A 16141-nucleotide genomic window follows, 5' to 3' on the forward strand; every position below is an offset into this window, starting at 1 on the left:
CTTGATTAAATAGAAGAATGTTAAGCTTTACAATATACTGTGACACATTTCAGATGTACTGCCCATCATGCTGTTTGGGAATTCTCTTCCAACATCCAGCATCACAGCAGTACAACTTCATTAACAGCTTCAGTCAGACACGTTGAAAACTTTTAAAAAGTACATTTTTATGCCATTGATGGGCTCTATCAGTGGCCTATAATACGAGTTTCTCCACAGACTTCAGGTTTCTTTGGGTGCCGTGTCTTCTCCTTGCCTCACCAGAACCTCACTGCTGTGTTCCTACGCACCAACAGCTGTATTTGGGAGCCTGTGAAAGTGTGAATGAGGACAATTCCAAACAGATCCATCAGTAGAAAAAAGCAAACAGTTAAAAGTACAGTTTTCATTGGTTAGTTGCCTTTTCTCGGACTTTTGTCAATAAACTTTCATACATTTTAACCAGACCTTTAAAGAAATCTGTGTCATTTTGTGTTTATTCAACTAGTGAAAATATTTTGCTCTGAAGCTCTGAAGCACTAAATCAACTCGCACTATATGGAATCATGTTGCATACGGCTGATGCGTATGCATATGCATAAGGATGAGGGGTGTTGCCGAGGGGGGCTCCGCCGCTCAAATCCCACCTCCAGTCAAGCTCCTGGTGGAGGAAGGAGTAGTAACAATTCTCTCTGCGTACCGGCTCGTCGTCGGCCACAGGTCCAGGCTCAGGTCCCGCTGCAGAGCCCTGACACTTTGCCACCATGGAGCTCCGTTATGCGCTCACATTCCTCTGTGTTGTCGTGGTGCCTGCGTGCACATCGGACACTGAAGTGAGCAGCCACTTTGTTTTGGAGCCTTATGATTTCCTCTTCGACACGGCGGTGGAAGCTTACTATAAGGGGGACTGGTTATCGGTGATTCTGAACATGGAGAAGGCTCTCAAAAACAAAGCCACTTTGCGCAAAGTTAAAGCTCAGTGCCGCCAGAGCTGCGCCAACCAGACCGCTTTCGGCGAGCCTTTGGCCGGGTTGGGAGTTCCCATACCGGGGACCGGCTCTGTGGAGGACCTGGGCTTCTTCCAGAAAATCCTGAAGCGGGCCGACTGTGTGAACTCCTGCGAAACTGAGAAAGTCGGCGCACCAAGTTTGCATCTCGTCAGCGAGGAAATAGAGCTGGAGTTCAAGAAGAGGAGCCCATATAATTACCTACAAGTGGCGTATTTTAAGGTAGAAGAGGATGCTGGCAGCTACAGTGTGGCCTGTCTCTCACTGCACACACACGCTCGCTTTGCTCTAGGCGAGCTAGAACAGTAAAAACTTTAGCACTGATTCTTTTTTAGCCTGTAAGTTAGAGCTGATGTGGAGCACATTACTGTTTTGCCCCAACCCCCCAAAACCAAGACAACCATGCCACGTCTTAAGGTGGAGTCAGCTTCTGCGGGGTGTGACTTTAGGACGTGAAATTGAGCGCTTTAAAGGCCTAAAATTTTATTTTCAAAAGCTCCTGCTGGCAAACCACAAACGCGTCATCTGTGAAATAAGTAGGGGCTAACAATTATTTCTTTTATTAATTTTTTTGTAGACTTAAATTCGTTTTTAACAAGATATTTTTCCAACTAAGCAAGTTAGGGGGCGTAAAGATGAATGGGTTAGTGTGAAAATAAGGATTTATTTTCTGCTCTGATGAAAATATTTTCTATGAAACTGTGTGTGACATGGCAGAGGTGTGCGGGACAAACGTCAAACAGGAAGTTGGCCCCTAAAAGCTCAGGCTGAAGAAAATGTTAAAGTTAGTTTTTATCAAAAAGTCATAGAGCTGTCATAACTCATACAGTACTGTGCAAAAGTCTCAAGCCACGACTCATTTCTTCATATACTTCAAGGAAGAAGTAGGTGCAGTTATTCAGTGAGCTGTGCAAACATATAAGGAAAAGCGGTATATAATGTAAAAACAGAGTTTGTGTAATTTGAAATTCAGTATTTAGTATGACCATCTTTATTCTACCACAGAGCCTGAACTCTCTTGGGGAGTTTTTTTTTAAATCATATCTTTAAGTAGTTTTCAGGATTAGTTCTCCGGGCCTCTTCAGGAACATTCATCAGTTTTTTGAGGGTACCCTAAAAACCGTGCCTACTAGGTTTTCATCTTTTTGGGGAATTAACCTTGTTGGTGCAAAATACTATTTTTACACCTGTCAAACTGTGTTATTGTTGCCATTTTTTTGTAGATTCAACTAAACAAGTGGGAATAAATGTGTGAAAAAGCAGCCAATGTCTAAAGAAAACCTTGTCTGGAGACCTATTGCTCAAAACCACTTCAAAAAAGCCTCATAAAGAAATGAGGGATAGCTCAGGACTATTGCACAGTGCTGTATTATGCTTACCTATGAGTATGATGTACCACTGCAGGAAAACCAGAAAAATGGCTTACTGTTTTCAAGTTCGGTTGTTTTTAGGATGTTGTTAGGATGTTAGACTATTTTGTGACCCACTAAATCCACACAACTGCAACTTGGGCAGTTCAGTCTGGCCTTACATTAGTACGATTCACTTACTTGTGATTTCATTGTAATATATATTCTGAACTTTTGAAATATTTTAAAATCTGAGAAATAGGACTGGTACTATATTGCTTTACTACTCTCAGCAATCAAAGCCCTTTCCTACTAAAAGTCTCAGTCTCTGTTTATACAAGGATATTTTTCCTATGCCTAGATACTTTTAACCTACCATGATCAAAGTTACACTGTGATGGATGCATCGGGGGAAACCTGGGCTTCAGTCTTGCCAAAAAATCTTTTAAGTCTTTCTACCTACTGAGCTGCCTAAACGTTAGCGTTTCAGATAGTAAAGAGTAAACTGAAATCCACCCCAGAAAATGTAAAGATAACAGTTTGGCCCGTATGGGTTACCAGACCAAAAATGTGTACATTTAAAATGATATTGCATCAAAAATCATTTATAGCAGATTAATTACCCCCAAAATAAAAGTGAGTGAAAGTTGACAGACACAGTCTGATGTACCTGTACAAAAACATACAATAAGAACGATTAAACATAAATATGTAACATGTAACATAATTAGTTAAAATAATAGCCTGTGTACATTACTGACGTCTCAATATGAGTATGTCAGGATCAATATTGGCCGGTGTATATAGTTAGCTAACATTTGGAAAGTAAAGAGCAACTACTGGGCTTAGTGCACCAAAACAAAGGTAAAATCAGAGTAGATTAAATGTATTCCACTACTACATTAACTAACTGTTAATGTATCTGTGCCTACATGAGATATTTTGATACCAAGTTAGCTTGCACGAGTTTTCCAGTTGAATTAAATAGAACAGAAAATAAGCTTGTGTATGTGTGTTTTTCTTCCTTTCAGATCAATAAGCTGGCCAAAGCAGTAGCAGCTGCCAACACGTTTTTCCTGGCCAACCCAGATCACATGGAGATGAGACAGAATCTGGACTACTACAGGATGATGGCAGGAGTACAGGTGGACGACTTCAAAGATCTGGAGGCCAAGCCACACATGGTGAAAGCAAACTCCGTCTTTGATAATGCTGTTATGTTCTTGTAGCCTCATCCTCTGGAGGCATGTCTATAATTTATCTACAGTTTATTTTTATTGACATTTCATTAGTTTGGTCAGTTAAGTCAAATTAAGGAACAGTCAGATGATCCCCTGTGAACTAGCACTTGGTGACAACGAGAAGGAAGAACTCTCTTTTAACAGGAAGTGACTTCCAGCAGGACCAGGCTCAGGGAGAGAAGGCAATCTATCATAATCAGCTGGAGGGGAAAACAGAAGAGAAGAAAGGAGGGCATTTTTCTTTACATGTTGCCACATGATGCAGTCTCTAACGATGATTCAAGCAGAAAGATTTAAACTCCTTTGTCTGCCTGACCTGACTGACCTTGAACAGATGAAGCTGACTGTTGCAGTAGCTGTGATGTGCCCTCTCTCTTCAGGCCCAGTTTCTGCTGGGAAAGAGCTCCTACAGTGACGACTCCTTCATCCTAGCGGCTGAACACTTTGAATCAGCTGTAGATGAGTACTTGATAGCTGATAAGGAGTGCAGAGTTCTGTGTGAGGGAGCCTACAACTATGATGGATACAACTACATGGAGTACAGTGCAGACCTGTTCCAGAGTATGAGTGGTGAGGCAGCATATCCTTTGCTTGTGAGCACTAAAGATTCCAATAGAGCTGAGAATTTGATGTGAAGCTGCATGCAAGGGAGACATTTGTATGGCAAATATGAAAAATAGGCTGCATGTGCTATAAATACTTGTATAAATGTGTCTGTGTCCCTCAGACCACTACCTGCAGGTGCTGAGCTGTAAGCAGCACTGTGCTGTGGAGCTGGCCTTAACTGCTGGCAGAGACAAGCCCTTTGAGGACTTCCTGCCTTCACACTTCAACTACCTGCAGTTCTCCTACTACAACAGTGAGTTTCACAGTGCTTTCTATAAGTCAGGTGTGCCTGTATCCACTGTCCTTAGCAACAATGTAGAAAAGAAGTCTAAACACAGAAATGAACAGCTATGGTCTCATATACACGGATCATCTGTTTGACGACTTTAATAGCAAAAACACAGACCTGCACCTAACATGAACGAGATTACCTCTTAAATAAGCCAAATATTATATGATAATAGATCAGCATTTATTGCTGGACTCTGAATGGAAGTAATTCATGTGAATTTCTTTGTATTTAGTTTTCAATTGATTTGCAGTTTTTGCCCATTTGTTACAGTTGCTCACAGATTAAAAGATTATCGCACATAATTGTCAACATTTACAGTAGAGTGATTGCTGTTTTATCATTGTCTTTATGCACCAAACTTGCTTTGAAGAGCCCAACTCACTGCAACTAATTGCAATAATTTTGGTCATGCCACATTTTTTAAAACTGTGCTGTGTGACTGTAGACTTAAAGAGCTTTTTGGTACATATGTTAAATACTTTAACTATTTATATAGTAAATAAAAAAGAGAAAATTCTCTTGTACTACATGTATTTATAATGTATTTCTTCAAAATTAACCAAAAGAATTGCAGCGTTTTATGTAAAATTTCATATTATTATATTTTACTTCTCCCCAGTGGCAGCCTTTAAAAGAGCAATATGAAAAATAACCCTGTCCTGTAAGAGTTTAGGCTCTTAACCTCTGAACTGCCGCAGGTTTCTTCCTGTTAAAGGAGAGTTTTTCCTTCTCTCTGTCACCAAAGTCCTTTCTCTGTTTTTATTGTAGGGTCTACCTTACAATATGAAGCACCTTGAGGCGACTGTTGTTGTATAAATAAAACTGAATTGAATTGAATCACCAGGTGACCACTGACCAGTCTCAGCATAAGACCAGGTTTTGTTTTAGCCACCTGCCAAAGAGGCAAATATTCTGAAACTATAAGATGTCATGTTAATCATTTTTACATTGTTTTTTTGTTATAAGTTATTCCATGTGGTTGTTCCAAACTTAGCATACTAACTTCATATAGCAGTAACACAATGAAGGTCTTTTAAATATTTTCATACTTTTTTTTTTTATTTTTCACACTTTCTTCATAATTTGATTTCATTTTTTGAATGTTTAACAACAAGTTTAAGCTAAAATTCTTCCGTGCTGTAACTTTAGGGTCCCCTGTAGGTACAGGATGTTTGTTATGAAATAGTCACTGGTGTTTAAGAACAAGGATATATGCTGTAAATCCAACAACATCCTTTTTGTTCACATCCATGATTCCATGGATTTTTGTCTTTTCTTTCCAGGTGAGAAGTACGAGAAGGCCATAGAGTGTGCTAAGACCTACCTGCTGTTCCACCCTGAGGATGAGGTGATGAACCAGAACCTGAACTATTACTCTGCCGTGCTGGGCGAGGACAAAGCAGCAGCCATATCAGCCCGACAGGTACAGTTACACTGTGTTTAACAGAGGCTTTCAACCTCTACTTCAACCTCACCGTGAGTGCAGTTATTCTTAGCAGTGTGTTATCTTAATCCTTAGTGATCAGCAGTAAATTAGCCTGAACAAAGTGTGGTGGCAGAAAAATGGTCTTCATCAGCACTCACGTGTACTCAGGAGCACATTAAAAAAAGGCTCTGGTGGTGATCTAAGCACATAATTAAGTATATTTGCTGATTCTTAAAAAAGATTTGAGCTGCCCTGGGCCCTAAATGTCCACATAACACACTATTTAAAGTGGGTTATTATGGTTATCCATCACTACTAATGACTAAGTGATTATTTCCCAGGTGGAGGTTTCTGGCCTGTGGCCTGTGTTTTAGAATATAAAGGCTCCAAAGGTAGATGCAGATGTATTATTACACCTGCATCTGTTGTCCAGACATCTGTATCCACAGCCTGACGGTGTGTATGCACCATGAGAGCAGAGCTGCATGAGCTCAAACACACTGCAACCTAAGAAAACACCCGCAAATCAAAAAATGCTACAAAAGCACAGGAGATAAAACAGAAGCTGAACAAGCACAACACAGATTTGCTCTCTGAATGCATACATCACCACTAACATGCGTCCGTCAGAATCACTGTAAAAAAAAAAACCCAGACCAATTTGTTCCTACTAAAATAAAGGAGAAGACAGCTCCAACTGGAGCTAAGGAACCAGAGATATAACGACTGTCTTTATAGCGCAGGCTTTGTGATTGTTGAATATGATTTTAGGAGCTATGTTACAGGCTGCTGCTGACTTGTAATCCCTAGGTGGTGAAACAGTACATTCAGCAGTCGCTCCTGGAGAAAGAGCTCCTCTACTTTGGTTATGAAGCCTTTGGAATCACTTTTGTAGATCCGGTAAGTGTATAACTCCTTTTACATCTCACCACATTCTGCACTACTTATGAAGTGCTGGGATATAAATAAATGTGATCTTTGAATTCTCTGTTATTTTTGCTTAAAGGACTTGTGGACCCCCAACAATGTCATGCCTAAGAAACTGAGAGAGAAACAGAAGTAAGACTAAGAGCACCACCACACGTGTGCAGGTCGAGCATGAAGGTGCACTTAAAGTCAGTGTTGTTATCTGCGTGTGTGTTGCTGTGTCTCAGGGCTGAGAGAGAGACTGCAGCGAGGATCACAGAGGAGATAGGAAACCTGATGAAGGAGATTGAGAATCTGGTTGAGGAAAAGAAGAAGGATTCTTCAGAAATGACCAAGATGATAGTGCCACAGGAAGGTGAATGTTTCAGAGAACCGGGCTATAAAATGTCAGTCTTGTACAACCAGTCTTTATCCTCATGTCTTTAACTGTGACCTTATCTTGTAGATGGTGCTCTGCTGTACAGTGACATCAAGGTGACCATGACATCCAAGCAGCTGAATGGCTCCCAGCGGGTTTTGCTGGATGGTGTGATCACAGATGAGGAGTGCAGGGAGCTGCACCGTCTCTCCAATGTGAGTAGCCCCAAGGAATAAAGTTCAGTCCGTGTCAGCAAAGATTTCCTCACATCACCTGCATTCTGATCGTGTCCCGTATGTATGTTTTTCAGCTCGGCTGTTATAGGAGTTGCTTAATGTTGCATTTATTTCACAGACAGCTGCTCTAAAAGGCGATGGCTATAGAGGACGACCATCCCCACATTCCCCCAGCGAGATGTACCAGGGAGTCACCGTCCTGAAGGCTGTCAAGGTCTATAAAGCAGACTAACAGAAAAATTCAAAATAAGAGATGCCAACACAAGCACAAACGTTTACCTTTAATCATAGCTAGGGGAAAGATCACAGCTAGTTCTTTATGTGGAAACAGAAAATACGTTTTTTAGTCTAACAGCAGACTTTTTCCACATTTCAGCATCAAAACAACAGAACATGCAGCATATAGGTTATGTGCTCGAGTTGGCGGATGAGAATAAACATGTTTGCAGCAGGTTAATCTAGAGGCTCACCTGATGCTTATTGCTTCCAGCTGTTTGAGGTAATTAAATAGTTGCAGCCTCGTAGGATCCAAAACGACACGTGTGACTCAACACGTCAGTTATTGTCTACACAGAGAGGAACGATCACTTAGAACCTGACAGTATATCACTTTTCCAAGACATAATGCAGTCCTGTGAAAAACTGTGTTGATTCAGTAGCTTGTAGAATTATATTTAGCCACAATAACTTGAAGTAATTGTTTGATGTATTATTTTATCAGCATCTCACATGATTGTGGAGGAATTTTGACCGACTCTTCTTTATAGTATTGCTTCAGTTGATTGAGGTCTGCAGGCATTCGTTTATTCACAGCATGGACCAATCATCACCCCTTCACCACCGTGCTTGACACTTTGTACGATGTGCTTGTGCTGATAGCCAGTGTTTGGTTTTCTCCCAACATGTCGCTGGGAATTCTAGCCAAAGATCTCCACTTTGGTCTTGTCTGTCCAAAGAACCTGAAGCTTTGCAAACCTAAGACATGTTCTCTTTAGACGGAAGATGCTCTTTCCTGGAACACTTTTGTATTTATAGTTCTATATAAAAACAGACTCAACATTGTTTTCCTCCTTGTCCCAGCTTTTACATGGTTTTTCTGCTTCTCACAGCTTGGCCAGGAGGGGAAGGTCCCTCTGAAGAGCGCTCGTCTGTTCTTTGACCTCAGTGAGAAAGTGAGGAAGGTCTTAGAGTCCTACTTCCATCTGGACACTCCACTCTATTTCACATACTCCCACCTGGTCTGTCGCTCTGCCATCGATGGTAAGCTAACCACTGACAGTGTGTCATTTTTCCCCATCCTGATTTTGTGTCTAGGAGTTGGTTCAGACATGACTCCTAAATGATCTCGTTTATCTGTTAGATCTGCTAGGACATGCCCGTCCTGCCCCGCGCTACAATATAAATGTCATTGTAGACCATTGTTAGGTGGTTGCCAAGTAACGTGATGCCATTGTAACATATCGTATATCTAATAATAGTTGATTTTTGTCAATATAAACTAGATGTTACTGTTGTGAAATAAAAATCCTACGATGGTTAGACAGGTAAATGGCAGTTGGTTGGTGGTTGCTAGGCAACATGGTAACATCATAATGTGTTACATAGATAACAACCTTCAGGGGTCTAAGATGTACCTGTGCCATGTGTTTGGTTGCTCAACTCCTCATCGTAGAGCTGGCAGACAGACAAACAGAGAGTTAGTGTATTACTTCAAAGTCCTGGACTGAAGAAGTCACTTGGATGAGTGACGAAATGTTTCTTCCACTGAAATTGCTACCCATATGGAAAAGATATATATAAATCTTATAAAGTTTTTATCTGTCTTGTATGAAACTTGTATGAAAAGCATACAAGAGTGAAAACAGATATAAGATCCCTTGAAAAATTATATAATGAAACTTGTATGTTTTGTATACTTACTAAAAAAAAATATGAAAGTAATGAGAAAATGGCCACTTTCATGAGTAAATCATATATGTTTTTACTATTTCTTTTCCATATGGGTACATCCAGATGAACAGAAACCTTTTGGGATTTTCCTTACTTAGGTGATTGTGCATGCATCAAGACATAAAATCAGCAGACTGCAGCACGAGTGGCAGGAAGAAAAACGCATGTTTGTTTGATTTTTATTTTTTTCTTGCTATCTACCCAGCATGCAGATAACTTTGTAGAGAAGAACCTTAGAACACAAGTAAAATTCAGTTTTATTTATGTAACACAAAATCACAATAACAGTTGCCTCACGGTGCTTGCAACAAAATTGTAACTGTGATGTAATAACTGAAGTTAGTACAGTAAAATATACTGAATTCAGTACCATTTTGGTCTCCACTACCTCCTGACAATAAATACACAAATAAACATATTTAGCTGTTGAATTCTCAGCTAGCTTTGTTTTTGGGCCTAAATTGTCCAAATGTTCTCTCTGTGCTCCTGTTTGTTCAGAGAAGCAGGATGACCGTAAGGACATGAGTCACCCTGTCCACGTCGACAACTGTGTGCTGGTTTCTGAGGTCAACGAGTGTGTAAAGGAACCTCCTGCATACACTTACAGAGACTACAGGTATGGTTACACACACACACACACACACACACACACACACACACACACACTTAAAATTCTGTCTACACAACCCACCCTGATGACAAGGACCCGGCTGACCTCCTGGTGTCTCACTCCTGCAGTGCCATCCTTTATTTGAATGAGGACTTTGAGGGAGGAGAGTTCATTTTCACAGAGCTTGATGCCAAAACAGTGACGGTAAATATATATCTGATGTTTTTTCCTTTCTTTTTTAAAACTGTAAAGTTTTCTTTCAGACTGCTTTATTTTAGCTGCCTCCAAATGTTTTTATTTATTTGTTTTTTGATTTGATGTTAATGCTAAGTTAAGTTAATGGTTAGCAAGCAGCATCCATAAACTGTATGTATATCTGAAATTTAGTGCTGAATAAAACACTAGTAAAACAAACTCTGACTGGAGTTTAATAACTGGCTATGGATGGAAAAAAATCACCCCAGTCAGAGTTGTTTCAATCATTCTCTACTGCTTATCCTTATCCTGTCTCTAACCCTATCCTAGATGGGGAAACTATCCATAGGGATCAAACATGTGTTTGTCCCAGGCTGTAAATATGCTTTAACTGTAAGCTTGTGCTGTGTTTCCATAAGGAGTAAAAGTCCCACAAATAACTCTTTATGCCCGGAGCAAAGCCAAGCCATGAAGTCCAAGGAACTCTCTGTAGACCTTTGGAAAGGGTAAAGTGTTGGGTGGTCTCAGTTTTTGTGAAATTTAAAAGTTTGGGACCACTTGGACTCTTTATAGAGTTGGCAGTCCGGCTGTATTTTGCTAACGGCATTTAAATCTTAAAGCTATCACGATTCCTTGTGATGGGATTGTCTCTCGCTGTTACGGAAAATGACAGTGGGCTGAAGCGAGGAATGCTGTAAAACAAAAAGATGTCCTTTAAGAAAACCTCACTGTGGCGTGAGTCACAATGAAAAGTCTCGCACATTTAATAAAAGTATGAATTTGTCTAAAATTCAGTTTGGATGGGTCACCACGGGAATTTCAGCACATAATCTTGCTATTTTCCCCCCTCTACATTATTTTAGATTTGCCTGGTTGTTTTGGCTTTTCTATAGTTTGTGTAAACATGGTAATAGGATTCTAATTAGATTCATTAGCTTTATTAACAGTTGCACCTAAAAATACAAAAATCCCTGATGCGTAGGACCGGCAAGTGGTTAATTTAGACCTATAATTATATGTGAAAATGGCATATATGAGACAATTACAAGGCCTTTCACATTAATAAACACATCTGGATCATGTAGGGTGCACATTTTGAACTCACATTAATGTGCTTACTTTTAAGGAGCACTTGATGTGCACGTCCTTTGCAAATTTAGTATTAAATTTGATGTAAAGTGGTTTAAATATGCACTTAAAACCACTGACATTAACTATTGCTCTAACTATAGACACCTGAAGTTGCTCTAGAAGGCAGAGATCAGAGAATGGGGTCAGAGTTTACTTTTCAGCACTTTAATGACCCTAATCAAATAGTCATGACAGCACTGGAGTTGCTTCACGGCAGATGTTTGACTTTCCTTAAGGGGCCCAACTAAAAGGCAGGAATTAAACCCTGTGGAACACCTGCACAGATATCTAAACTGTTAGAGTTTAGTTTTTGAATTTTAATGAGGTTCCTGTTATAGATTATTAAGTGTACATGTGGACAAACTGCTAAGTTTATCCACAGGGTTTGACTGACAGAGTCTGAATACTTTTTAAAGCCACTGTGCATTTAACAAAAATGCATTTTTAACCACATCGCTGTTGATTGTGTTGCGTGGTGTGTGTCTTCTCAAGGCGGAGGTGCATCCAAAGTGTGGTCGCGTGGTCGGTTTTGGAGCAGGGAAAGAAAACCCCCACGGTGTCAAAGCTGTCACCCGGGGTCAGAGGTGTGCTGTTGCTCTGTGGTTCACCTTGGATCCTGCTCACGAGGAAAAGGTAAGGAAAACCACTGTAACCAGATGTGAGCATGCATAGGCTTTAGGTTTGGGTCTGTGTGCAATCCTTTTAAACAATAACTTCTTCCAAAATGGAGAAAGATGGGTCAGGATTTAGCATGAATTGTTCAAATGATCCTTTTTTCTAACACCTTGAATTCAGTTCAGTTCCATTTTTTTTTATATAGTGCCAAATCTCAACAACAGTTACCCCTAGGGACTTTATATTGTAAGGTAAAGACTCTACAATAATACAGAGAAAATAGAGAAAACCCCAACAATCAGATGACCCCTATGGGCAAGCACTCTGGCGACAGTGGGAAGGAAAAACTCCCTTTTAACAGGAAGAAACCTCCAGCAGAACCAGGCTCAGGGAGGGACGGGGCCATCTGCCTTGACTGGTTGGGGTCGGGGGAGGAAGACAGGACAAAGACACGCTGTGGAAGAGAGACAGAGATTAATAATAACTAATGATTAAATGTAGAATGATGTATGAACACATAGGGAGTTAAAAAAAAGTGAGTGAAGAAGAACTACATAGTGCATCAGACTATTTCCACAAAGTTATAAAGACAGCCTAAGTTGAAAACAGTGCACACAGTCAGTTATTGCTGTGCAGGAATATGAAACTCAGCTCTTGATAATGATGTTATGTTTTCTGACTGCCAGCACAACTTCAAAGAAAATTTGTGATTCATACCTGTTCCTTGTTTCATTTTGCAGTCTCCCAAACATTTTCTTCTTTTGTCCCATAGGAAAGAATCCAGGCTCAGGATTTGCTGAAGATGTTTTCTACACCAGTGGATGCAGAGTTCAGTAAAAATGAGGCCATGGAAACCGAGTCTCAACCGCTTCCACCAAAAGCTCCCGCACAGGCTGACCAGGAGGCAGCCAGAAAAAAAGAAGTAGGAGAGCAGAAGCTCAAGCTGAACACATTGGGCGATGCACAGACTGACCTGCTGAAGGATGCGGGGGAGGCGAAAACAGCCAGTAAAGGAACCACTAAAACCAAAGCTGCACCAAAAACAAAGCCTAAAACTGGAGATCAAACGAAGGCAAAGACGACAGGCAAAGTTAAAGCTGCTGCTGCAAAAGATGGAAAACAGACAGCAAAAACAAAAGCAAAGCAGGGTGATAAACAGAAAACAAAACCAGCCGCAAAAAAGACAGTAAAAGCAGTTAAGAAGGACTCCACCTCAGCACCAGACTCTCAGAGCAACAAGGATGAATTGTGATCAAACAACACGTGCCACTGTTGTCATGTGGGGCCAGCTACTGTCTACAAGATCTTCTCTGTGGGTGGTTAAATAAAAAGCTGTGTTACAAAATGTTATTTTTCTTTAAATACATTCATTATTTTGGATGTCACTTAAATTGTTCGCTATTTTTTTCTAAGTATGTGGTTGCTGACAATCTGCCCTCTGTGATTCCTTTTGCCCTGTGACAGCTGTGATAGGCTCCAGCACCCTGTGACCCTGAAGTAGATAAGCAGAGGAAATACATTGATGGACAATCTTCACATGTGCCCACAATCACTCTCTAAACATGTGTATTTGGCCCTAGCTCTGAATCGTCTCTCTTTAAACACCCATGTCTCTCTGTTTTACTTGACTGGTGATGTCATGATATGAAACCTGGCATAGGTGTGAAAAACCTTCATATCAACTGCTCAAATAATAAGTGATGTTTACAATATATCCTTGTTGCAGTACTCCGGACAGACACTGGATGGCAGCACAGACGCATTCTTGAGTAATTTGACGCTCACTAAGTGTACACTGAGCTGCAGCAGTTTCACTTTGAGTAAGAGAGTTCCACAGAATCACTACTGTAATTTGTTTTGCACCTCCTGAAGTTCAGCAGATTTCTCTCCTGCGTCTTTATAAACCAGCAGGGAAAACTGCAACCTGAAAGAACTCCCCCAAACATGCTGAATGTTATTGCTTTTCCAAGTTCAGGTGAGTTCAAAGAAACATTCTGTGTTTAGCAAAAACACGTTAAAACTGTATTGCAGTGTATGAACGGTGCATTGTCCTGGATAGTGAAGCTTAAACGTCCAAGAGAGGGAACAGAGAGAAGGCACCGGGACATCTTCAGTCAACAAAACTCCATGTAGGATCCTTATCAAATGGATCAAGGCAATATAGTTAAACCATATTGTGGTTTACTTTTGTGCTAAATGAAAGCAATGTTATCATCGGCCATTAGCCAATCAGCTCCAGTATCCATGTCAAGTACTGAATTATCCTACATGCAACTTCAGTTTAGTAATTTAAGACCGTTTTCAAAGCATAATTCAAACTGAGGTAAACCGCCTCACAAAGCTGCATCTCTACACACACATGCAACTCAGTGCTGCCTAAGTCACTGCTGTTTCTTGGTTTATGGTTTGAAAGACTAGCAACTGCTGTGGTGGAACCTAAAGAGGATCCCAATACACAAATAAACAACAACAAAAGATAAAATACTTAGTAGAAACAGATAACACACAAAGCAGTTACTTAGCTAAGACAATGTGTTGCACTTCTACAACTACTTCACAGAATATTATTTCAAGGAATTTTTGCTAGAAATGCTCTACCGGATTTATACCCTACTCCAATTTAGTATACCCTGGAATAATTAAGAACACATGACTTAGAATGAAGCATGTTTGAATTGGTGGGTCCACAGCTGTTCTGTTAACGGTGCACAGAGCCAGGAGCCAGAGTCTGCTTTATCTGCTGGAAGCCTGAAGCCCCAAACCCAGACTGAGATGAGAATAGAAGAGACACTCTTTAATGTAGGCAGTGTAGGAACAATCACAACAGACTTTTTTTTTTTTTTGACTTTTATGTCTTAATTGTGTTTTACAACACATTTTTCAGAACTCATTTTTCTCTCAATTTAATTACAGACAAAAACTGTAAACATGCAAATTATTGCAGCTTTAGTACAGCAAGATAAATATCAGTCACAACAATCCTGAATTGAACATGAACATGAAGTGGAGTCAGTCTGACCAGAGATTTCGCGTCACGTTAGAGATTGTAGCTCCAGAGCAGACTTTTTAGTCATGTACAGATGAATTCTGAAAACACTTTTGGGGAAACATGCTTGTTCTAGTTTCTGCTAATTATGCTGATACCACTCTAGTGTTTATTTGTTAAATTATAAAGTCATATAGCCAAGAGATGGCTAGCTTAGATTACCTCTGTTCGAATATGCTCCAGCCAACTTCTTCCATTCTCTATTTTAGAAATATTACATGACACATCCTGAGCTTTAGAAATGCTGGTAAGTGAACTGTGTAACTTGCTTTGGACAGGGTTGGTTTGCTTTCTTATGCTAGGCTGCCATCAGCAGCGTCATATTCACAAATTCTTGTGAAACCTCCTCATTAAATTGTCTTGAATACAGTAATAAGTGTCCATTCTAAAATACCGATCCAGTTTTTCCGAGGCAGGTGAGTTCATCACTGGTAAATCAGGTGTTCCTATCTTCTTTTTTGTTTGTTTCAATCTTCCTTGGCCAATTTGAGGCAGCAGAACTGATTGTGGATTTGGTAATAATCCCAGCAAACACTTTCTCTACATTTACAGTGTAAACACTTTGATATCGCCTGTATGAAATTATGTTATCTGTCAGGTCAAGTCAGCCTAACAGTTAATAGGAAAATTTACCTGCTAAATGCAGCATTATGTTTTTTTTCCAGTTAACTAACTTTATTTCTCTGTTCTTTAGTGTTAATCACTGAGCTTCTCCTTAGAGATTTTACTCTGAAAACAGTGAGTTGTGAAAGTGGACCAAAATGTAATAAACACAGTTGTAAACACTGAGGCCAGCTCAGACTGCTCCAAACACACCACTTCACACAGTTTTTTCTGCTCTTGACTCTGTATGATGTCATAGAGTGTGGGTATCCCTAATAGGGTCAGGACCACAGCTTTGGCTTTGAGCACAGAAGCCCCACCCACCTGCTGTTTTCTGTATACAAAGGCAGCCAATCAGAAGTAAGCTAGCTTAAAGGGAGGGTAAAAGGGGTGGAAATTTGTTTCAGACAATGTGTGAACTGAGTGGCAGCATCAAGGATAAATAGAGATTATTTTAAACTGTAAAGTATACTAAACTACAATAGTAGTGTTCAAAAACACTAAGAAAGAGCTTCAAATAAGCACAGTAGGGCCTCCTTAGATGACCTAATCAGCATATAGTTAAGCTTT

The 16141-nt window shown here is 40.1% G+C and overlaps 1 protein-coding gene across 1 annotated transcript; it reads left to right on the forward strand.

Moving 5' to 3' along the window:
- The first annotated feature begins 597 nt into the window (after positions 1-597).
- p3h1 (prolyl 3-hydroxylase 1) lies at positions 598-13253 on the forward strand. Its single transcript, XM_084927453.1, has 15 exons — positions 598-1208; positions 3367-3519; positions 3957-4146; positions 4304-4435; positions 5758-5897; positions 6711-6800; positions 6907-6959; positions 7055-7182; positions 7273-7400; positions 7540-7635; positions 8531-8681; positions 9870-9987; positions 10110-10185; positions 11800-11940; positions 12695-13253. Exons 1-15 carry the CDS (start codon positions 744-746, stop codon positions 13172-13174), a joined length of 2541 nt encoding a protein of 846 aa, XP_084783579.1. The 5' UTR covers positions 598-743; the 3' UTR covers positions 13175-13253.
- Positions 13254-16141: the final 2888 nt, after the last annotated feature.

Source organism: Perissodus microlepis, chromosome 5 (genome assembly GCF_051167445.1).
Source record: "Perissodus microlepis isolate ML-2025 ecotype Zambia chromosome 5, ASM5116744v1, whole genome shotgun sequence".
Classification (NCBI taxonomy): domain Eukaryota; kingdom Metazoa; phylum Chordata; class Actinopteri; order Cichliformes; family Cichlidae; genus Perissodus; species Perissodus microlepis.